This window comes from Mangifera indica, chromosome 3, assembly GCF_011075055.1.
Source record: "Mangifera indica cultivar Alphonso chromosome 3, CATAS_Mindica_2.1, whole genome shotgun sequence".
Taxonomy (NCBI): Eukaryota; Viridiplantae; Streptophyta; class Magnoliopsida; order Sapindales; family Anacardiaceae; genus Mangifera; species Mangifera indica.
The window spans coordinates 751,930-774,626 of record NC_058139.1 but is presented as its reverse complement, the minus strand read 5'-3'; the positions used below and the strand labels follow the sequence as shown (position 1 = coordinate 774,626).

The 22,697-nt window shown below is 35.0% G+C and overlaps 4 protein-coding genes across 10 annotated transcripts; 2 read left to right on the top strand and 2 right to left on the bottom strand.

Moving 5' to 3' along the window:
- The first annotated feature begins 338 nt into the window (after positions 1-338).
- On the top strand, positions 339-4,880 carry LOC123211662 (endoglucanase 6-like). Of its 2 annotated transcripts, none has more exons than XM_044630462.1 (9): positions 339-624; positions 711-923; positions 1,052-1,252; positions 2,376-2,465; positions 2,859-3,023; positions 3,119-3,403; positions 3,508-3,856; positions 3,950-4,009; positions 4,118-4,880. In XM_044630462.1, exons 1-9 carry the CDS (start codon positions 415-417, stop codon positions 4,414-4,416), a joined length of 1,872 nt encoding a protein of 623 aa, XP_044486397.1. In that variant the 5' UTR covers positions 339-414; the 3' UTR covers positions 4,417-4,880. The 2 variants fall into 2 exon arrangements, with proteins under 2 accessions (XP_044486397.1, XP_044486396.1); XM_044630461.1 differs by having other exon boundaries at positions 344-624; positions 3,938-4,009.
- Positions 4,881-5,034: 154 nt separating this feature from the next.
- LOC123211663 (protein phosphatase 2C 51-like) lies at positions 5,035-8,298 on the bottom strand. 4 transcript variants are annotated; one of them, XM_044630464.1, is made up of 4 exons: positions 7,634-8,297; positions 6,062-6,167; positions 5,372-5,508; positions 5,035-5,301 (listed from the first exon to the last, which is right to left on the bottom strand). In XM_044630464.1, exons 1-4 carry the CDS (start codon positions 8,069-8,071, stop codon positions 5,284-5,286), a joined length of 699 nt encoding a protein of 232 aa, XP_044486399.1. In that variant the 5' UTR covers positions 8,072-8,297; the 3' UTR covers positions 5,035-5,283. The 4 variants fall into 4 exon arrangements, 3 of the variants coding, with proteins under 3 accessions (XP_044486399.1, XP_044486398.1, XP_044486400.1); XR_006501440.1 differs by having other exon boundaries at positions 5,071-5,301; positions 5,372-5,513; positions 7,634-8,298; XM_044630463.1 differs by having other exon boundaries at positions 5,035-5,508.
- Positions 8,299-9,627: 1,329 nt separating this feature from the next.
- Positions 9,628-12,900, top strand: LOC123212394 (disease resistance protein RPV1). 3 transcript variants are annotated; one of them, XM_044631512.1, is made up of 6 exons: positions 9,628-9,952; positions 10,033-10,187; positions 10,277-10,494; positions 11,174-11,783; positions 11,968-12,471; positions 12,552-12,900. In XM_044631512.1, the coding sequence occupies exons 1-6, from the start codon at positions 9,771-9,773 to the stop codon at positions 12,581-12,583; spliced, it is 1,701 nt and encodes a 566-aa protein (XP_044487447.1). In that variant the 5' UTR covers positions 9,628-9,770; the 3' UTR covers positions 12,584-12,900. The 3 variants fall into 3 exon arrangements, with proteins under 3 accessions (XP_044487447.1, XP_044487446.1, XP_044487448.1); XM_044631511.1 differs by having other exon boundaries at positions 9,643-9,952; positions 12,547-12,900; XM_044631513.1 differs by lacking the exon at positions 9,628-9,952 and having other exon boundaries at positions 10,053-10,194; positions 12,547-12,900.
- A 713-nt stretch (positions 12,901-13,613) lies between these two features.
- On the bottom strand, positions 13,614-20,584 carry LOC123211927 (long chain acyl-CoA synthetase 4-like). The gene is made up of 19 exons (XM_044630906.1): positions 19,940-20,584; positions 19,611-19,674; positions 19,431-19,520; positions 19,275-19,331; positions 19,053-19,101; positions 18,881-18,957; positions 18,527-18,566; positions 18,352-18,446; positions 17,704-17,871; positions 17,202-17,312; positions 17,042-17,129; positions 16,228-16,294; positions 15,689-15,764; positions 15,456-15,573; positions 15,088-15,333; positions 14,673-14,812; positions 14,310-14,492; positions 13,878-13,997; positions 13,614-13,817 (listed from the first exon to the last, which is right to left on the bottom strand). Exons 1-19 carry the CDS (start codon positions 20,089-20,091, stop codon positions 13,788-13,790), a joined length of 1,971 nt encoding a protein of 656 aa, XP_044486841.1. The 5' UTR covers positions 20,092-20,584; the 3' UTR covers positions 13,614-13,787.
- Between the last annotated feature and the right edge of the window lie 2,113 nt (positions 20,585-22,697).

Sequence of the window (22,697 nt, the reverse complement as noted above, 5' to 3'; positions counted from 1 at the left end):
TTTCCTCGTTTTATTTTTGGTAATTCTTAATCCTGAGTGTTCCGGTGTTCCTGTTTTCATTTTTTTTTTTTAAATCAAAATAATAAAATTGGAACTTTCTTCTGTATATTATTAACCTTTTGAGGCATGACGGGGGACTATAGTAATTTCATTTCCTGGAATGCATTAAATCCGCACCGACTCTTCCAGTAAAGAGCCCGGGACAGGACGCCCACCCACATGATTCTGTTCCTCTGCTCAACTGTTTTCAGCATTCGAAATGTAAATATATAATAATCAAATATATTTATAAATAATAATAATAAAAACTTTCATTTATTGAGCCGTGTCAAGTTTTGGGCTCTGGGCACCTTCCTTTCCTCTTCCATATATACTACGGACCTGTGCTCCTCTCCCCATTCCCATTTTGTGAACATGGAGAAGTTTGTGAAACCCACCACTTCAATGAAGTCTCTGCTTCTGCATTTTTGTCTTCTTCCTCTCGCTTTTGCTGGCCATGACTATGGTCAAGCTTTGTCTAAGAGCATTCTCTTCTTTGAAGCTCAAAGATCCGGTTACCTCCCCCACACCCAAAGAGTCGCCTGGAGAGGCAATTCGGGTCTTAACGATGGCAAAGCCAGTGGGGTAAGTTTTTGATATTTCAGAAACCCTGTTTCGTTTAACTGTAATTTAAGATATTAACTTGTTAATTTGTTTTTTTCAATGTTTAGGTGGATCTTGTTGGGGGTTACTATGATGCAGGTGACAATGTGAAGTTTGGTTTGCCAATGGCATTCACGGTGACAATGATGTCATGGAGCATCGTTGAATATGGTAAACAAATGGCTTCCAAAGGTGAACTTAGCCATGCCATGGATGCTGTTAAGTGGGGAACTGATTATCTCATTAAAGCTCATCCTGAGCCCAATGTTCTCTATGGAGAAGTACCTTTCAAACTATTCAAAACTTTCTTTTCACTTTTCTCTTTCAACTGTTTTCCATTTCCCATCCCACTACTTTTGACCTCTTACTATTTGTGATTATAATTTTTTTTTTTTTAATTTTTCATTAGGTGGGAGATGGAAACACTGACCATCACTGTTGGCAAAGGCCCGAGGACATGACCACTGACAGACGGGCCTACAAGATTGACCCTAGTAACCCCGGTTCAGATCTCGCCGGTGAAACCGCCGCTGCCATGGCTGCCGCCTCCATTGTTTTCCGCCACTCTAACCCCGCTTATTCCAGCGAGCTTCTCCACCACGCTTACCAGGTATCATTCTGTTGTTTTACCACACTAGTATGCATTTTTAGTCGGGTAAAAAGGTATGAATACTTTTTTTTTTTTCAAAATTAAAATAATAATTTTGATTAAACAAATTTTTACCTATTTATTCATATGATTTAACATTCCAGCATGTCATTTATTAGTTTTGAAAAAGTCATCTAATTTCTATATAAATTTTATAAAAAGCACTTTCACTGCAAGGAAGACCACTTTTGTCTATATATTTTAGTAAAATTGTTGTGAATACCCACCACTAGCAGAATAGATGGTGGGTCAGTTTCAATCCCACGCTCTTTCAGCTAAATTTTAGTGCATTACATCAGTATTTCAGATATATTCCTATTACAATGGAAGAATATAACGGTGTTTTACTAGTTACAAAGGTAGATTTAAACAGAAAGAAGTCTTTGAATCTTTAATGTCTAATTTAAGTTTGGGTTAATGTATAATTTTACTGCATAATTGATGTTGGATAAAGTTAAACAGTATTACCAAAGGATAATCAAGTATTATTGTTGGATAAAATGAGTCGAATACAATATAAGCTATCGAACTGTAATTTCTACTTAAAATACATTCGTTAAAATTAGACATGGACTGGAGTCCAGGTCTGACAAGACTTGAATCTATCTTCGGTGATTTACTCTAGCAAAACGGCATAAATAAATGGGCAATTACTGTGGCTTCGTTTATTGTCAGGCCGGTCGGTGCAGCTTGTCCGACTCAAGCCAGCGTTGCATTTATTGCTAAATAGAGTTACTTTAACATGTTCATTGTTGAGATAATTTATTATTAATTAATATTTTAATTAGTTTTATATTTGTAGTGAAAGAAAATTAGGCGGGGTACTTTCTTTACCCGTCAAGGACGGGCACAGTGTTCTGACTGTACAGATCTGGCGTACCATCAGATCTTAACCGTCAATTTCAGCTATTCAGAACGCAGCCCATTAGTTTTTCATTTCTCACGTGCCAATCCTGTCGGTGCTGTGTCACAACGAGACATCCCACCTTCTTCTGTTTCTAAAAAAATAGGATTCCAAAATTACCCTTTAAGGATATATTTATTACATAGACTACCACTGACGGAGTTTTGCTTTTGATTTCAGGTCTTTGATTTTGCGGACAAATACAGAGGAAAGTATGACAGCAGCATTACTGTAGCCCAAAAATACTACCGTTCAGTCAGTGGATACAATGTATGTGAATTAGATTTGAATGTTTATGGCATATTTTATTGGATACAATGTTTTCATCCCCTAAACCCTACCCGGACGATGTTCCAGTAATGGGTATTAATCAAATTGAGTTTAAACATTTTTTTATTCAATTTTGATTTGAATAAAAAATTATTCGATTTTAATTTATAGTTTAAATCTATGACTCAGATTATTAATAAAAAAGACGTCATTTTATTAAATAATAGATAAAATAACGTTATTTTAACCATTATTTAATAAAACTCAAATTAAATTATGAGTCAAACTGACTCCCGGTTTTCGGTCAAACTGACTGTTGCGAATTTTATAATATTGATTGAATAAACAGTGAATTCAATGTGATGGTGATTTTATTAATTTTGTTGTGTATAGGATGAATTACTCTGGGCTGCTGCATGGCTGTACCAAGCAAGTGGCAACCAGTACTACTTGGATTACCTTGGCAGAAATGGTGACACTATGGGCGGAACCGGCTGGGGCATGACTGAGTTTGGTTGGGATGTTAAGTATGCTGGAGTTCAAACTCTTGTTGCCAAGGTATTAATCTATTGAAGCTTTCTCTAAGCCATGTAATGTTCAATAATTAGATCTTTTCTGGTTATATGACATTGGCGTATGTAATGTTCTTGCAGTTCTTAATGCAAGGCAAAGCTGGACACTATGCTGCGGTTTTTGAGAGGTACCAACAGAAGGCAGAGTATTTCATGTGCTCATGCCTCGGAAAGGGTTCCCGGAACATGCAGAAGACTCCTGGCGGCCTGCTATTCCGGCAGAGGTGGAACAACATGCAGTTTGTGACCAGCGCTTCCTTCCTTGCTACTGTGTACTCTGACTATCTTGCTTCCTCTGGAAGAAACTTGAGATGTTCTTCAGGCAATGTTGCAGCATCTCAACTTCTAGGCTTTGCAAAATCTCAGGTGATTTGCTTGAGTTTTGGATCTTTTGATAGATTCTTTGGATGAAATATTTGTATGTCAGTGACTGATAACTTCATTGGCATTTTTCTACTTTAAAATTTCAGGTAGATTACATTCTTGGTGACAACCCAAGAGCCACAAGTTACATGGTTGGATATGGAAACAACTACCCGCGACAAGTTCACCACAGGGCTTCCTCCATTGTTTCCATTAAGGTTAACCCCTCTTTCGTCAGCTGCCGAGGAGGTTATGCCACTTGGTTTAGCAGGAAAGCCAGTGATCCCAATCTCCTTATTGGAGCCATTGTTGGTGGACCTGATGCCTATGACAACTTCGCTGATCAGAGAGACAATTATGAGCAAACCGAGCCTGCCACTTATAACAATGCTCCTCTCCTTGGTATATTGGCAAGGCTAAATGGTGGCCATCGGGGATATAACCAGCTTCTTCCAGGTACTATAGACTTTTTTCCTTAAGGAGAGAAGCATTTTCTATCAAATTATACTGATTGTAACTTTGAACTCTTCTATACAGTGAATGTTCCAGCTCGGAATCCGGTTGTCAGAAAATCAACTCCAGCACCACAACCTAAAAAAACTCCTCCGGGTATTTTATTTCATTTGTTTCATTGTTTCTGTTTCTAGCTTTCCTTCATATTTGTTTAAATGCTGTAGTATGTAATGAAGAAATTTGACCAAATAGCTTATTTTGCAGCTTCATCGTCTGGTCCAATTGCCATTGAGCAGAAGACGACAACTTCATGGGATGCCAAGGGACGAAAATACTACAGATATTCCACTGTAATTACTAACAATTCAGGCAAGACCCTAAAGGATCTCAAGCTTTCAATTTCCAAGCTTTATGGTCCTCTATGGGGTCTAACAAAGGTGGGCAACGTATATGGTTTTCCATCATGGCTCAACGCCTTACCTGCCGGAAAAAGTATGGAGTTTGTCTACATTCATTCTGCTGATCCTGCTGCCGTCTCAATTTCAAGCTACAGTTTGGCATAAGAAAGTTTAACAAAATCAGTTACATAAAGGTTCTCAAGCTTTCTGGGTGTTCTGAGCAAGAATTGTGCAGTTTATACTGAATGCAGTCCGGAAAAGGTTTTCTTTTTGTTTTCCTTTTCTTTGGGGGAAGGACTTTCAACTTTACTTGTTGGATTAGGATAATAGATCATAGGTAAAATAAGTGTGAAGGTTCGAGGATGAAAGGAGTGAAGAGACGATTTAATATGAGTGCTCATCCTCTTTCTCCTCTACTTCCTTAGTTATATAGATAGATTTGAGAGACAGTTAAAGATTGAGAATCGAGAAGTGAAACAAGGTAGTAGCTTCTCAACATAATGAAAGCAGTCCTTTCTTTATTTGTGTCCTTCAAAACAGCTTTGGATGGATTTCCTTATGGGTGTTGCGAATTGCCAGCAATTGTCAACCTTCCATGTTTCTAATATAAATATAGTTTGTCAATGATATTTCCTTGCGAGTGTTACACTGGAAGTATTACCAGCTGACTTCTAAGTTGATTCAAATTCTCTCATGGGATCATTTCATCCTCAGAATTATTTTCATGGTGAGTGTGCAAAACTGAGAATCATGATAACGCAATCAGTATGATTGAACTAAAAATGAAGCATCAAAACAAGATTTTTCACCAGATCGATATGATTCTTAATTAGCACATATCTTAATAGGATTTTAGTAAGAGCAAAATAATATAAAGATAAAATTATGTGTACAAGTATCCAGAAAACCTTTTGACAGCATAAGCTCAAAGCAAAGAAGAAAGAACTTTGCAAGAAATATTGCTCGAGCTTTTGAGCACAACCACTATAACACTGATATTGTCTTTGCTGCCTCGAGCCATAGCCAGCTCAGTCAATAATGTCGATGCCTCTGCAGCAGAAGTTTCACTACAATCATCTGAAAACCTTGCCGTTAATTGACCATTAAGACATCTACTTACAACTTCACAGGCAAGTTCGTTTGACACAACATCCCATAATCCGTCAGATGCTATTATCAGAAAGTCATCTGACTCGTTTCGTTCATTCACAGTGACCTCGGGTTCAGAGATCACATATGGCTTCAAATATTGATCTCCTGCATTACGCATCATATGAATCATTTAGAAAAACATGTTGTAGGGCTCAAAACTTAGAAACGTGTTTTTATCAATCTAACTCTTCTATATTTGGTAGTTCTATACCTTTGATGTGGCCCAAAAAAGATCTATAAGGTCAGAAACAGTTAATTAGAACATGCTTTGAGCTTGCCTATCATACAATTGGAAATATAGATAGAAACATGGGTGGATTATAGTCAAGCTATCTTGTTTGTCTTTTTAATAATATTACTCATTTTACTGAGAGAACATTGTTTATTTTGATAATACTATACATCAATTCAAATAAGTTCAAATTCAAACTGGGTATTATAAGTTTGCATAAAGCTCAAACCAATTCTAGACTCAATTTGATTTAAATCCATATCTAAACAGTAACATCATCTGACATCCGCTACATGCAATAAACTTCAAGGAGAAGAAATACTAATCTTTGCTGTTCTAGGAAACTAATGAATCAAAAAATTGAATGTAAAATTCAACAAGTATGAAAATATATAAATAATTAGAAGTGGCAGTGTTGACATATACCTATTGACCTTGAAGTAGCAAGAACTCCTAAAACGCGGCTACCATTCCAGTTGATGACCCTACCTCCTGCGGCTTCCACCCTTTCCTTCTCATCAGGCCTGTCGGGCTGCACAATCAAAGTTGTTACTTCCCATTAGTCAGCTCTTCCTTACAAATACATATCTAACTAATTCATTATTTCAGAAAGTTATTTGGTACATATTTTGATGAGATGTTTCAGTAAAATGTGTCTATCAGCTACTAATATCTGTAGTTATACTTGTAATTAATCAACTAGCGTGCGTACTGTGGAAGCTCGGCTCATTCTTACAAATCATGCGTTTATATGGGCTAACTGTTTTGGAACTCAGGACCAGACCTGATGATGGTCCAAACCCACCCAGCGGTCATGGGGACGGTCTATTTGACAAAAAATATTTGAATATATACAATCCACTGCTTGTAAAATAAATAGTATCACTATTTAAATAATATTAGCGATTGGATACATTGTCTGAATATAAAGAGATTTGAATTAAATTCCCAAATTAAAATTTCAATTTGAATTTGACTATAAACAAACTAGTAGTTAGTTCTATTCATATCTGACCCTAAATCAGAATCGGGATCCTTTGACCTATTTATTTATGAAAATATTGATCATAATTAGCCAATTATTCACTTAGAAATCACGTATCGATTTCATATAAACACACGAAAATAACGGAAATAAGAGAAAATGACTATTTTTCACTCAATTTTTAGGCTATTCTCAAACCTACACCCACGAAAAATGAAAAACCTCTATTTCTATCCATAACCAAATTGTCGTCTAAATTTTCAGATAGAGACAGGGGTAAAATCATCATTTTAATTATAAACCTTAAAACTTTAAAATTTCACTATTTTCCCCCTCCAAGTTTAAAAAACTAACACCTCAACCCATCCTCAAAGTTTAAAAAGTTTAGATTTCACCCCTAGAATTTGTTTCCTTCTCCGGCCACCACGGACGACCGATGCGTTCCATCTATCTCCTATCTTCGACTACAAAGAACGATGAAACGTCATCCAAATTTGAAAGAATAGACGAAGAACGATGCTTTGTCGTCGCCTCTGGATGATGTGACAAGCGACAAATCGTCGTCTGGGTAGAGCGACGAAGAGATCTCTGTCTCTTCATCACACTAGGAGAAGGAGGAGGTCGGAGACGACGTCGGAAGATGAAGTTAAAGAATTGAGGTGAAACTGCTATTTTTGAAAGTTACGAGGAGCGGTTGCATTTTGAAAATTATAGAAACTTTAAGTTTGAGGGTGAAAATGTTACTTTTAAAAGTTTAAAAATTTTAGGTAAAAGTGAAATGTTAGTTTATAAAACCTAAAGGGGTGACAAATAATAAATTTATAATTTTTTAATAGAAACAGTAAAATGACTATTTTACCCCTCCATTTAATAGAAAAAATTAACAAAAGTTTGGTTATAGGTGGGAAAAGGGTTTTTCATCTATTGTGGATATAGGTTTTGATAATGACCTAAAATTTGGGTGGGAAATTATCCTTTTCCCCACGAAAATAATAACAATTGCCATTCACTACCTTATGATCACGAGATAATGGCACCGCCACGCCACCACGACACAACACGGCTCTCGAGTCCCCGCAGTTAGCCACCACCAATTCATCCTTTCCCACCATCACCACCACCGCGGTGGACCCCATAGTCCTCATTTCAGCGACCGTCGGTCCTTCCTCCTCCTCGACGACACTCACTTCCTCATCCATCCTCAAAAAAGACGCAGTCATCAGCTCCTCCCAATACTCAACCCCCCCACCATTACAGCTATTCCTTCTCTTCAGCTCTTCCCGTATTATCACATGCAACCTTTCTCTACACTTTTTTGCCATCTGAGCCCCACCGTGCCCGTCATACACCGCGAAGAAATCATATCCCTTAATATCACCGATTGCAACGCTCACCGCATCCTCCATCACTCTTCGCCGTCCGATCACCGATATCAAACCGTGAGATAACATCTTAACTCTTTCCTCTTCGTCCGTTGTACTGTCTCCTCTCCTCCAGCAATTACTATGCCGACGGTCGACACTCTTGGTCGGAAGAATCTTGTTCGACTTTCAATCAGCTTGTTCTTTGTTTTATATGGCTCGTTTTCTCGTTACGCAGACACCAACGAAGCCATTGAATTCTGGGACTCTCAGCCTCTTTATCGTTCCTTCTTTTATAGGACTAACGAGAAACAGGCACTGGGGTCCCAGTATTCAAAATATTTAAAAGAACGGGAGGAAGTGATCTGGGCCGTTGAATGAAGGATGAGTTAGATGGATGCCATGTGAGTGAAATGCCGGCTCCTTTTACTGTTCAGTTGGATTTTTATACGAAGGACGTGGACGGTTGAGATTGGAGAGAATACACGTGGCTGCAGCTTGAGATTGATTTTGGTGTGAGATATCAGATGAAATAGGCGTCAACATACTAGTCACAATTTTATTTGACCAAATGTTATGCCAATGTAATAATCAGTCCTTTCAAAATCTATATAACTCTTTGATAGAGTCAATATTCTACATGATTGAATCTGAAAAAATTAACCATGAAACAGTGTAGGTCAAGCTAATTAATATTATGATCTTGCATGATGAAATAAACTGTGTTATAATGTCAAGGTTGCGTGAGGTACCATGTACAAATAATGGTTGTGTAGGGAACTCAAATAGTTTAAAATGTCAACAATAATATTTAGTTTATTAATTATATTATTTATTTTATCAATAATATTTTTCAAACAATTAATGGCTCTGACAAAAAATTTTACCAACTGGAATGAATATAAATTTGAATAAATTATTTAAATTTTAAATGAAACTCAAATTACTATATTTAATTTTATTAATTATATAATAATTATTAATACAAATTAAACGCAATTGTTAATGAATACAATCTTATTCTTAAAAAGGGAAAAAAACAAAATGTGGGAAGTATGATTGAGTTAGATTGTGCAAGCGTCCAAAAACAGGAGAAGGGACGTGATGATATTAAATAATACATACATGCATATGTAATTGGGCCACAAATAAGCTTGAGGTGGGCAGCGGGGAGGCAGAATAAGGTTGTACGTTTCTTCTAATTGACAAGACAATGCGTGCGTGCATACACAATTTATCAAGCTGAAAATTGGATACAAATTATTTGTATACTTGGTGATTGGAAGCCTGAAGCCAATGTTTTTAAAATAGGACTTAATGTTAATTCCGTGAAAGAGGTAATCCAGTTTTACTGGTAATTAGACTGTTTGATCAATAGTCTGGAAGACTTGTATTGCTTTAAGATGTTAGAAATAATGTTATCCCAATTAAATCTTTTATTTCATTACAGTCCAAGAATATTGATTAGTGACCAAAAAAAAAAAAATGATTGAATTGTCATCTCGTCAAATTGTTCACCAGTAAGAGGCTCGGCTAGTCGGCTATTTCAATTAATATTTGTGGGCTCATCTTACGCACAAGTTATATTTTTTGTGCAAAGCTTTTCATATTAGTCAAAGCCATGTCCATTAGGGATGGATGGCCCGGCATACGGCCCAAATTTTCCATTCTTTTTTAAAATTAAAAAAAAAAAAAAAAAAACTGGTTGGGAGTGCAGCTTAAGCCTGACTTCAGGGATCGGTAGCGATCTAAATCCACCAAACAACTGAAAGGAAATGACAAATTGACTATGGAAATTCAGAATCAAACTGAATTGGTGAAGTTATGCTTAGAAGCCGCTTGTTATAGTAGAGGAAGCATCGAAAAATGGCGGAGACAGAGACGTTCTTTAGACAGATTGCCACCTCATCTCGCCGACTCTCTCCTCCGCCACCTCCTCCGTCGCCGCCTCCTCTTCCCTTCCTTGCTAGAGTAAGTGCGTGCGTGTGTGTGTACATATATATCGTCTGTACTGAATTAGGAATCTTACTTTAATATTTTTGTTCTCGTAGAGTTTTCAAACGTAGTGTCGAGGTAATTGATCTGAGAGGTGAGAGCTCTGTCGATGGAGAATGGTTGGCGTATTTAGGAGCATGTCGTTACTTGCGTTCTTTGAATCTTGCTGATTGTTATAGAATCTCCAGTTCGGCGATTTGGCCTCTCGCCGGTACGCTGTAGGTTCTGTTTTGATTTGGTTAAATTAGGCTGCAGATTCTTTTTTTTTCTTTCTATATTGATGTGTTTGGTTGCTTTTAGGGATGACTAGTTTGAAGGAATTGGATATTTCAAGGTGCGTAAAGGTTACTGATGACGGGATTAGGCATTTGTTATCTATTCCAACTTTGGAGAAGCTGTGTCTCTCAGAGACTGGTGTCACTGAGAATGGAGTCCAACTCCTCTCTTCGCTTAAAAACTTGTCTGTTTTGGACTTGGGCGGGCTGCCTGTTACTGATCGTGTGTTGAGTTCTCTTCAGGTGCAGTATCTCATGCATCGTATAGAATTTAATTATTTGCTTTGTTCCTTATATTATTGTAAGTTATAACATCATTAGACAAACTTCATATCAACAAAACACAAAATAAATGTTAAGTATGTATGGACACCCTGCATTGTAGAGTGCTAGGTGTATGTATGAGTATCCTACATTGTGTAGAGATGATAAGACAAAGATTGGTTATATATTCTGTGAATTCCTAAAATGTTAAGATGCAAAACTGTGACGGACTGTTTCCAAAGCAGACAATATCAATGGCGGGTCAGAATATTGGACTAAAATGTTATAATTATTAAATAATGTTTTCTATATTAACAAAAATTTAGCTTCCTGAAACACCATGAACCTGATGTTCAAACTTTTCTATAAGTTAACTTCTTCTTAGTGCTAAAGAATGGTGGGGATAAGTGCTTTGTTGTTCTTGTTTAGTTTCCTTTGGGTTCTTTGCAACTTAATTTTATGCCGACATACAGATTTTGTCATTGGGAAAAATTAAAAAAGCAAGATCTTAGTGCCTATTACTTCTAAATACATTGCTATTTTTCCATTCTTTGATTTCAAAAGCTTTATGTTTTGAAATGTTGCTTCCTTTGTTATATGGCTGTTTACTATGCAAGTTCATCTGGTGAAATGATTTGTTGCGGTTCTTTTATTATAGGTTCTGACAAAGCTACAGTACCTTGATCTTTGGGGAAGTAAAATATCTAATAAAGGAGCTTCTGCTCTTGAGATGTTTCCAAGGTTGAGTTTCCTCAATCTAGCTTGGACCAATGTGACAAAGTTGCCGAGAATGTCCTCCCTTGAATGCTTAAACTTGAGCAATTGTACCATTGACTCTATACTTGAACTGAATGAAGACAAAGCTCCTTTACTAAAGCTAAGTCTCTCAGGAACTACGTTTGTTAACGAGGCTGAAGCTTTTTTATTTATTGAAAAAAGTTTCCTCTCCTTTCTGGATTTATCTAACACTTCCTTTAATAGCTTTAGCTTTTTACCGGAAATGAAAGCCCTGGAACATTTGGATATCAGCTCAAGCATCATGAGAGATGATACAATTGAAATGGTTGCATGTATAGGTGCAAATTTGAGAAATTTGAATCTCAGCAACACAAGAATCAGCTCTGCTGCAGTAGGGATTTTAGCTGGCAATCTTCCCAATCTTGAAATTTTATCATTATCTGGCACACAAATAGACGATGCTGCCATGTCATATATAAGCATGATGCCCTCACTGAAGGCTATTGACTTGAGCAATACAGAGATTAAAGGTATGAATCCATCAAAGCAGCTAAAATTTCTCTTCATTATCATTTTGGGTTATTACTTTATCAAATAATATAAATACACACCCACACTTGTAAGTTTGATATTCTTTTGTTCTGGGTATAGCTGTATGGTTGTGTGATTCAGGCCATGTGTATGGTAATGTGATATTTGCTTCTCGAAATACAGGTTTCATTCAACAGGTGGGTGCTGAGACAGATATGGTTCACTCACTGACAGCACTGCAAAGTCTGAATCATTTAGAAATGTTAAATTTGGAGCAGACCCAAGTCAGTGATGAAGCTCTTAGTCCATTATCAAACTTCCAAGAATTACACCGTTTCTCTCTCAGGAGTCCTTCCCTGACAGATGTCTCTCTGCGCCTATTGTCATCTCTATCAAAGTTGACGCATCTTTCTGTTTGTGATGCTGTGCTGACTGATTATGGGCTTGGTTCATTCAGAGCCCCAGAAGCTCTAAAATTTCTAGACCTGAGGGGATGCTGGCTCTTATCCGAGGATTCCATCAGGTTATTTTGTAAAAGAAATCCACAAATAGAAGTAAGGCATGAACTTAGGTCTGTTGCCTCATCAGAACAAGTCAGCTCTAACCGTCCATCTCGATCTCACATATCTTCAGTATCGCCAATGAGCAAAATGCAGGAGCAAACTCCATGGTCACTGTGTTTTATAGGTTGGAAAGCCAATGCTTTCATTTTATACGATAATCTATTTTTTATCTCCTTCTCATTGTACTTTTGTGAATCAGATCAGAGATTGAAATACAGCCGGGAGGAGCTACTTGAATTGCAGTATTCAGCCTTATGTCTTGAATTGCCTTGCGACAGTGATACTCAAGAGGTAATGCGATTGGAATAAAATGCTTTGTGTCGTAATATTCTGTACGATTAAGTGATATTTTTTGTTCAACAATGGGGTAAATTATGTGTAATTTGAATTTGAGTAGATTATTAACGGTTGGTAAGTCACTTCCTGATGAGGCTTAGGATTGCGATCCGAAAATTTATTTGATGCTGCAGTAAAGGATAGGGTGTTAGTTAAATTGTATTAAACAGATGTTCAATTATTAATTATCTGTAGTGTCGTGAACTATCACTCTGAATTACTCTTGCACAAAACATGTAGAACTAATGTTGGATTCGTACTGGATCAAGTTGAAACAAGATTCGATCTAGATTGAGTTAAAACAAGATTCGATCTAAATTGAGTTGGAACAAGATTCAACTCGAGTTAGACAAGTTGAGACTTAAACTCGGTTTAAAAATAATTAAATTTTTAGATTTAATTTGAATTTATTCAAACTCAAATGTTTGGGTTGATTCGTTGTATGAATACAAACCAACTCTTTGCTGAAAATCAAATTGAGTTGAGTGTTGCTTGGTTCAAACTTGTCAAGTTGAAAAGCTCTTAGATTGAGCTTGGGATGGAACGGATGACTTGAATTTGTTGAGCTCAAGATAGAAATGTATGACTCAAACTTGTTGAGCTTGAGATAGAAATGGATGACTCAAATTCATCTTAAACAATTACCAATAAATTTTGTAACTTATATATTTGTTAGTAAGATTTTATTAAGGGTTTTAAAAGAGTAAGAATAAATTATTTATATTTTACTTTAATCAAACTGTGACCAGTGAAGTCACTGCTTACTGTGTTGACTAATAAACAGGCTTAATCTCGGTTTGAGAATTAAACTTGAGTTATGACTCTCTTGCGAGTAGCTTAATTTATTTGTAACTCTAATTTGATAAAGTTTGATTTCAAGTTTAAACAATTTAAACTCAATCCAATGCTATGCTAAACAACAGTAGAATCTTTTGACAGAATCGTTTTTAGAGCATTAATCAATTCGCACATAGGTGAAAGTATATTTACAATCTCAACAAGAAAAACAACTAATAAAATTAAAACTAACAATTGTATAACATAACGAAGGAGTACATTCTTTAGAGGTCCTTGAAATATATTTCCCTTGAAGATCAAGGCTTTTTAACACGTGTACATGTTGTTAATAGCACTCTGCAAAAAAGCTTTCCAGTCAGTACTAGAAAAAACAGAAAACAAAACAAAGGGTTGTACCTGATAGTATTTTTGCAACTGCGGCCTCTTTTTCTTATATGTAGGGGTTAGGAGGTCGCGTTCCATGTCAAATGGCACAGGATCAAGGTGAACAGCTTTTACAAATTCAAAACCTTTCAACTGCCAAAACAGGAGTAAAACTTAATATCAGCAAAAACCATCATTTAAGGTTTAAGGTTCAAAATTCATTTAATTTAAATTTAGATAAAACGAATCAACTTTGAGTCAATAATTAGACTCATTTTCATAACTGAGTTGAGATCAATATGATTTAAACATTTGAGTTTAAATTGACTAAGATTTAATCTAAAATTAAAATGTTTTTGACTTTCACTTGTCAATTTCAAACTAACTCTTTTAAATTCGAATTAATCTCAATTTGAATTGAATCAACACTAATATGTAATGTAAGTTCTAAGGATAAGCAGAAACCTTTTTTTCTTTTCCAACCCTCGTGAGCTCTCCAAGCATGTACTCTTTTGCCTTAGGATTTTCACAAAGGGCATTGAAGTCACCAGCTACACCATTTTCTGCTGCCCAGCGTTCAAGAGCAACCTTGTTGGGGTTAACGACGGCAACCAGAAAGGATTCAAAGCTGTTGCCATATACCCATATCTGAAATTCAAAAGAGCACATAAGAAAGCAGCCAAACAAAAGAAGGGGGAAAAAAAAAAAAAGCAACAAATATTTTCAACATCACAAGGAAATGCCAACCAAAGATCCAGCAAAACAGATATATATCAATCTATATCTATACAAATAAAGAGAGTGAAAGATAAAAGGTAGGAAGCGTACTGAATCAATATCAGGTGTGATAGAATAAATGTTCTCCAAGTTTTCAACTGCAACATATTCTCCTTGAGAAAGTTTGAAAATGTTTTTCTTACGGTCAATAATTTTCAAGCTTCCATTTGGTTGCCACTCACCAATATCACCTGATGCAAAGATCATGATCAGGACAGACAAGATAAACCAAGAAGAAGACCATGGGCATAGAGTATTATCAAGACAATAATGTTTTATACACTAACAATGGGTATAAACACTGATGTTTTATTATGTGATTGAATAATTTTAAATCAAAGTTAAATTAATACCCTATCACATGATCGTACACCAATATTTGCTCTTACATTTGTATCTATTATTAGTACATATAACATTGTTCGATTAAGAGTTTATTAGAAAGACTCTAAAGATAAGGACAAACCTGTGTGGAACCATCCATCAACCAGAACTTCCTTGGTGAGATCTTCACGTTTGTAGTACCCAGAAAATAAGGTTTTCCCCCTGACACAAACTTCTCCTCGCGGTGTGCTTGAGAGAGCATCATATCCCATTTCAGGAACAGATTCTAGACATATATCAACATTTGGTACTGGTGGGCCTACAGTACCAAGCATGGATATTTCATTTGGTAGTGACACAAAAGTACCCGCACAAGTTTCAGTCAGACCTACATTGCCATCAAATGAAATCTTAAATTGTCAAACTCCATGTATCACTGAGTACAGACACAATTAATAACTCCAATTCATGGAGATAGATGGTAAAATTATTTTCAAACTACAGCAATACCATATCCCTGTAGGACATGAGCACATGCGACCACTCGCAAGAAAGCTTCTATATGAGCAGAAAGAGGAGCTGCACCAGACAGAATAAGCCGTACACGCCCTCCAAATGCTTGCTTTACCTAAGGAAAGCCAAAGAAACCAAAGAGATTTAGGTGGACTGGGTTGTTAATAAAAACTTGTAACAAGATAGTTAAACAAGCTAACTCAAACTCCTGGGATTATGAATTCCACTACCTTATCAAATACAATTTTATCAGAAAGAGGAGATGCTTCTCTAGTTTTATGCCCCTTCCTCAAATTATAGTACTTACTGCACAAATATAAATCAGAACAAGATAGTGAAAAAAGCTAACTCAAACTCCATAAATACCTTAAACCCCATATTGGCTTAAGCTAAGTACAGAAATAAACAGTAAATTCGAAGCAATTGGGAAACAATCCAGCATTTCAATGAACAGAAGTTGCAAATCAACAGAAAAACTTGTATTAAATTAACAAGTGAAAGCATCGAGGATCTAAGTTGGCACAGATTCGGTTACATGTAGGGATCCAAAATAATGGCCATTGAAAAAAGAATCTGTAGATCCCACATCCTCGTCAACCAAGGGATTTTTGTAATTGTTGAAATGACGCACTTTGAGATCAAGAGGACACCTGAATTAGCTATGGGGAAACTTAATGTAATGCAGGATGTGTAGTTATGCTAAACAATATATGCATACATTCAAAAGAATATCTTATTCCAAGCAAATAATATTAGCAATAGAACTTACTATGAGAATGCAACTTTAAATAATATCTTTTTCAATAAATCTCCATTAGAAATCTTCTGATTCAAACCTGAAATAACATACAAGAGTTAGACAGACTACAATTCAGGGAAAAATCAAAATTTATCTGGCATTTACTTTGCAATAAATGCATTACAATAAAAATAAAACATATCCAACTCACAGCCCCCAATCCAAGTACAAACTATCCATGTATCTCTTGATAATGGAAGAAAATATTAAAGCATACTGCCAAGCTGGCTTGAATCATAGATTCCTGAGCTTGATTCATTTAAGAGGCCTAGAAATATCTGCTACTCAACCAAGACTCCATCTCAAATTAGTTGGGTCGACTACAAGAATGATCATATCTTTATCTAAAATTTCCAACTAGGTCTTTCCATGATGTAACAGTAGCACTACCTATACCCTCTTCATTTCCACAATTTTTTATTTAAATTCCTCTAATCTCACAGCAGTATCAGGACCTCCCAACCAAGCTAGTACCCACTTTCTGAAAATTTTGTTTATTTTTGAGAAATTAGTTAACGTAAATAAGGGGACAACAAAATCAAAACTAACAGATAACATAATTATGTTTGATGCACTAACTCCAAGAGATAAAAAAAAGGAAACAAAAGTTGAGGTACCATTAATTCTTTTTCAAACCTTGAAATGATCCAATCCCAATTTGCATATAACACAAGATGCTATGTCATCCGGATTGATGTATCACTCTAGTAACTTACAGCACATGCATAAAGGATGCAGATAAGAAGCTCCTGAAAACAATTGAGGAACAAGTTAAAAATTTTACCTGAATATATCCTATCTAGTACACGGGGGACAGCACAGAAAACAGTTGGTTTCAGCTCCCCAATGTCTTCGAGCAACAACTTAACATCCTGATAGTAATATACAATTGATTAGCATATGAAACTCGTACTCTAACAAAGAGGTATTGGTAATCAACTCACCCCACGCCAGAACCCTATTGCGGCACCATGGGCAATAAATAACTCCTCAATTGCCCGGTCAAAGATATGTGCAAGAGGAAGATAAGAAAGATATACATCATTTGCAGTCAACTGTCAAAGTACACACTAAATATTAGATAAATAAAATAAAAACTCCAGTGAAAAGGAATGTGGTTGTGCGTATGTAAGTGTGAGTGTATAAATTATCTCTTATTATGACATCCTGATATTTTATACCATCAAAGACTTAAAATTTGAGGCAAATTAAGATGCACTTGGCATTTAAATTTTTGCTGTTGCTTTAGCACTTTGTTAAAGTTACCAAATTTTAGCTAGCTATTCATACTGGCTATAACGTGCAAACATTGACACCTGATATTAACCCCATATATATACATAGAAACTTCATATTTAGAGCAAACAAAACATTATGATCCACCTTCTGTTATTAATCACCTTAATTGGATAGATATTTATTTGAGCTCAAGAAGCAGAAAATCACCTTTTCATTCACACTTTCCAGTAATAATTTCACCCCAGCCATAAAATGAACAATGCTCTCGTTTGAAATCATTACTCCCTTGGGATCACCAGTAGTTCCACTAGTATACATTATCGTACAAATGTCACTTTTCTTTGTCTCTGGAAGATTAAATTGTTTATTTTCTCCCTGTGCAGACAGATATCCAGAACTTAAATCAGAATTACTTTTCATATAAAAGGACTAGAGAAGAATTCGAATATTGTCTTCGAAAGGATCATTAATGGTAATGCACATTAGAAAATTAAATTAAACAATATTTCATTTTCCACTCAAGAGACTTGAATATGAAAACTATCAAGCTATAAATATTCTACAAGCACATTTTGTACCTAATTCAAATTTTATGTTGTATTACTGTGAACAGATTAAAGATTAATTACAGCAAATGAGGTTATGTCAAATTAGTCCATAAATAACATGAACATAGATCAAAGCTGATCATTTGATAATTTCAGCCACACATATTCCTGGCATCCAGACACAATTTCAGCTACATGATAGGCAGATTGTTCATTGTATACAGAAACAGACATGGTCCTCCAATTATTACGCAATTACATAAAGAGATTATAATTCAGCATAAGCATATAAAGAAAAGTATCCTACCAGTTGCAAAAATTCTTCCCAAGAATACATAGCCAGACCATACTTTTCAACTTCTTCTCTTTGCTCAGGTGTAACCTTGCCAAAGCTCACAATCGCTGCATGATGACTTATCCAGAGTTATTTCTAACTAGCACATGCATAATCAAGACAAAACTTCAAGCAAAATGCAACTTACTTTTCAAATGTTTGGTTGTGTTTGGAAATGTTTTAAGCAGCTGCAAGGAAGAAAAAAAGATAGCTACAGGTAAGAAAGAACATTCCTAGCACATATTATAAAAAATTCTTAGAATGCCAACAGACTTAGCACAAACTCAGCAGTGGTCCACCAAAAATTGAACCATTTTTCAGTACCACATAATCAGGATGCAAATACTGGAAATTAGTGCCATCATAAACTACACCAACATTCAAAATAGTGGCATTTTAAGATATTGTCAAGTATGTGTATCTAAGAATAGCATGGGCATCCTTACAAGATATTTCCATAGCAACTTTCGGGCAGAAACCAATGTAAACAAAAAACATATACCTCAGAAATCTTCTTTTCCTCCACAAAAGAAATTGACACCTCTGAATGGCATATGATAAATTCCACAGCACCAACACCTAAAACAATCGTGAAACCATTTTTAGCACATTAAATAATGGCATCCAAGTCAATATCCATGCAGAGATGTATACTAAAGAAGAAATAGGCTTACCTAGAGTATCATACAATGGAACACAATATAGTCCATGAGCATTGCAGGCCTGCATCAGTTTTGAATATAATCATAAAGTCAATATACAGTAAATATACACTTCTGCAAATTTTGCCATTTTGACATGTTTTAACTTTCAATTTAGTCTCATAGTAGATAACACATATAATTACAAAAACGGTGAACCACAGAAAAATAAAACAAATAAGTAACAAAAAGTACCTCCATGCTAATAATCCACTCTGGGCAATTTGCACCATAAATACCACATTTTCCTTTCTGTAAACCGGTAAAAAGTACATCAGAACAATAATATTTAAAAATATAAAACATAGAACGATGAATAAAAGCGAATTTTCCAATAAGATAAAGCCTTACTTCCTCAACGCCACAACTTCTGATGGCGTTTCCGACTTTGATCACCAAGTCATACACTTCTTTATAAGTTCGCCACACATATTTACCAGCCTGGTTGTACAGATAAGAGACCCTTAACTTAACACATACAGAATAAACGTTAAATGGATCTATAATGTTTTAAATAAGTACAATATATACCTTCCCATTCACAATCTCCCGGTGACCAAGCATCGGATTGTTTGGATTTTTCTCCACTGACATACTGTACCAATAATAACATGAAAATTACAAACTTAAATTATCAAACATGTTGTACTAACGAGTTGCCAATTTTAATTAAGCCAAAATCTTATGCAGAACATATAGGAAATTTGAAATTGATAAAATCACGTGATCATCACATGATTTAGTCCTTCAACTTTTTTCTAAAGTGTAAAGTCTTAAATATCGCTGAACTACAACAAAAGGAAAAATTAAGTAAATTATTTTCTCAGCAAGCAAACAAACAAAGAGAAGAAAATACTCACCGAAAGGCGTCCCAACAACTCTCCATGCCATTCATCGGAGCAGGAAATCCATCTTTAGCAAATATACTACGATATACAGGTCCGATCGACGACTTGCCGTCCCTAGCCTCCTTGGCTCCTTCAACCTCCACTATATAACTCTCAACACTCATTCTCTCTCCGGATCGATCACTCTTACAGCCACTGATAGATATTGATTCTTGTCTTCCCTTCTGGTTTAGTTCTCGCTCTCGCGCTTTATATTTATAACCGTACAACAGTAAATTGAATTATAATTGGTAGACGTAGTTGTTGGCCAATAAGAGAGGAAGCTGAAGCTACTTGTATTGTGTGAGGCTAGGAATCTCGGTGGCTGGTTTTTGACTTGTAATTGGGAAGAGATTTGAGAGCGCGAGAAAAACAAGGTACTTGTTTCTGACACACAGTCTTCAAACCTACTGGCTTTCGAATTCATAGAATTTATGTTTGTTGATGGGCCAAACCTACGAATTATGTGGAATATGTCTGACTTCAGAAGGACGCAATAATAATATTTTCTAAACTTTTTCTTTTTATGGTAACGCCGCAACGCGACCTTAAAAATAGTGTTTTCGGTGTATTCCGTTTTGAGTTGGAAGGGGATTTTGTGACATAAAAACGATTAGCATAAACGGAGACGGGCTAGATGGGATATTTCTTATTCTCTCCTCCCCTTGCCTGCCGCATATCTAATTCTCAAATATAATTTACGAAAATATTTATTACACGTTTAATTAGTTATTATAAAATTATTACTATAATATTACTTAAATGAGAAAATGGGATAGAGTGAAAATGAGAGAAAATTACATTGGAGCCTGATTTGTTTGTCTTCCTATAATATTTAAGCCAAACTTGAAATGGCTCTTATTCAAATTCAATTCAATTCAATTTGAATCACCCCCGCCCACCTATTGTAGCTTGATTTGTCTTCCTATAATATTTTGATTATAACATATTGCGTTCATCATGCCTTACGTGATTTTAGTGTGAGAGCACTTTACCATGTTTGATAATATTTGTCTGTCTCTGAAGAAAATATAAAATAATTTGATATGAATCTTAGTAAAAACAATTTTAATATTATATTCGAAACACAGTAATATATTTTAAATTGGGTTTATTAATTGATAAAATCATAATCAAAGTTTGGTGGTGCCTGTTAAAATATGTTTTTTAAGACTTACCATTCTTTAATACTATATTGTTTCTCTATGAAGACAAACCGACCCTTTAAACATTAGAAAGAAAGATGGAGGATTCATGTTTACTTGAGAGGGTAACTAAAGCACAAGTAAGGATAAATTCGTCCTGAACAGCAGGAGCTTACATTATGCGTGGATTTAACAAACCCAAGTTTGATAAAAACAACATACTCATTTTTATAAAACAAGTAAAATTTAAATCAAACCAAATATTTAGGTTTAATTCAGTTATAATCGAATCTAAAATTAATTATTTTTCTAAATGAAATTAAATTTCAACTCACATTTCATGCTAACTCTATAAATTTATTCCCATTTTTAAGTTAATTTTATTTCGTGCTTAATAGTAAATAAAAAAATTAGACCAATATTTTCTTTTTCCTTTCATGAAGCATAAAAAAGTCGCACAAAATACAGAAAATTGCTTGCACTATACACGATTAAGACTGGACCCAAATTGAAGTGACTCAAACTTAAAAATTTAATCAATTCGATTCAAATTTATTTTCTTCGAATATGAATCAAATTCAAATTAAGAAGTTTAATTTATTTTAAAATCGAGCTAAACTTGAACTATAAAAAATTCATTTTAATTTGACTGAAAAACTAGATAGATGACTCGATTTAATTTAAATTATTTTTCATTCGAACCAAAAGATATTCAAACTTAATTTGATTCATATCCACCCCTATGCAAGATCCAAGGCATTTTACAACTAAAAAGTGCTACAAAAATAAGCTTCTCTAGGGCTTCAATCGGAGACACTCTTCCATGGACTACAGAAAGTTGCATGCACATGCCAAGACTTTTCTAAGAACCTATCTAGATTTACTGTTTTCGAAAACTAACTCACGTAATTTATTATTTAAAAAATTGTATTTAAAACCCATTATATTACATATCAAAAATCTATTTTTTTTGTATTTATATTAGACATCATATAATAAAATAGATCTTTTAAAAAGATAATAAATTAAAATTGTTACATCATTTTAAAAAATATTATAAATACTTAGTATAACTCTATTCTCATCATCACTTTCCAAAATAATTTATTGATTCATATCAATAACATGTATCATATTATATAATACATATAATATATTATATAATTCTAATAACCATGATCATTACTAACGACTAAACAAGTACTGTCATTCAATCACCAAACATGAGTTTACTTCAAACGGAGCCCAAACAAGATCCAGACTTTAAAACTTAGTTTTAGATTTGATTGGAACTGGTTCAAACTCATGTTCAAATAGATTAGTTTATAAAAATGAACCCAGTCCTTTGACTCAAAATTAGATCATTTGATTCAATTTAAATAATTTGAATTGAATCCAACCCCATCTGTTTGACCACAGCCAGCATGCAGTTGCTGGTAGTAAGCTTCGAATTTCAAAATTAATGAAAAAAGTAAAGCAACAATCGAAATAAAATAATTTTAAAAACATTTATATTCGTAGTGCAATTCTGGAAAGAGCAACCCATGAGGTAAAGTAGAAATGATTCACAAAATCAACTAAGCCAA

Coding starts and splice junctions, on each gene's coding strand:
- LOC123212394 (XM_044631511.1), top strand. CDS start 9,771: ATGGAAATTCAGAATCAAACTGAATTGGTGAAGTTATGCTTAGAAGCC. Junction 9,953..10,032: donor CTCTTCCCTTCCTTGCTAGA/GTAAGTGCGTGC, acceptor TTGTTCTCGTAG/AGTTTTCAAACGTAGTGTCG. Junction 10,495..11,173: donor GTGTGTTGAGTTCTCTTCAG/GTGCAGTATCTC, acceptor CTTTTATTATAG/GTTCTGACAAAGCTACAGTA.
- LOC123211927 (XM_044630906.1), bottom strand. CDS start 20,091: ATGAGTGTTGAGAGTTATATAGTGGAGGTTGAAGGAGCCAAGGAGGCT. Junction 19,332..19,430: donor GAAGTTGTGGCGTTGAGGAA/GTAAGGCTTTAT, acceptor ACCGGTTTACAG/AAAGGAAAATGTGGTATTTA. Junction 17,313..17,703: donor TGGAAAGTGTGAATGAAAAG/GTGATTTTCTGC, acceptor GTACTTTGACAG/TTGACTGCAAATGATGTATA.
- LOC123211663 (XM_044630463.1), bottom strand. CDS start 8,071: ATGTTATCTCACGGTTTGATATCGGTGATCGGACGGCGAAGAGTGATG. Junction 6,168..7,633: donor CATTATCTCGTGATCATAAG/GTAGTGAATGGC, acceptor TTGATTGTGCAG/CCCGACAGGCCTGATGAGAA. Junction 5,509..6,061: donor TGCTACTTCAAGGTCAATAG/GTATATGTCAAC, acceptor TGCGTAATGCAG/GAGATCAATATTTGAAGCCA.
- LOC123211662 (XM_044630461.1), top strand. CDS start 415: ATGGAGAAGTTTGTGAAACCCACCACTTCAATGAAGTCTCTGCTTCTG. Junction 625..710: donor ACGATGGCAAAGCCAGTGGG/GTAAGTTTTTGA, acceptor TTCAATGTTTAG/GTGGATCTTGTTGGGGGTTA. Junction 924..1,051: donor CCAATGTTCTCTATGGAGAA/GTACCTTTCAAA, acceptor ATTTTTCATTAG/GTGGGAGATGGAAACACTGA.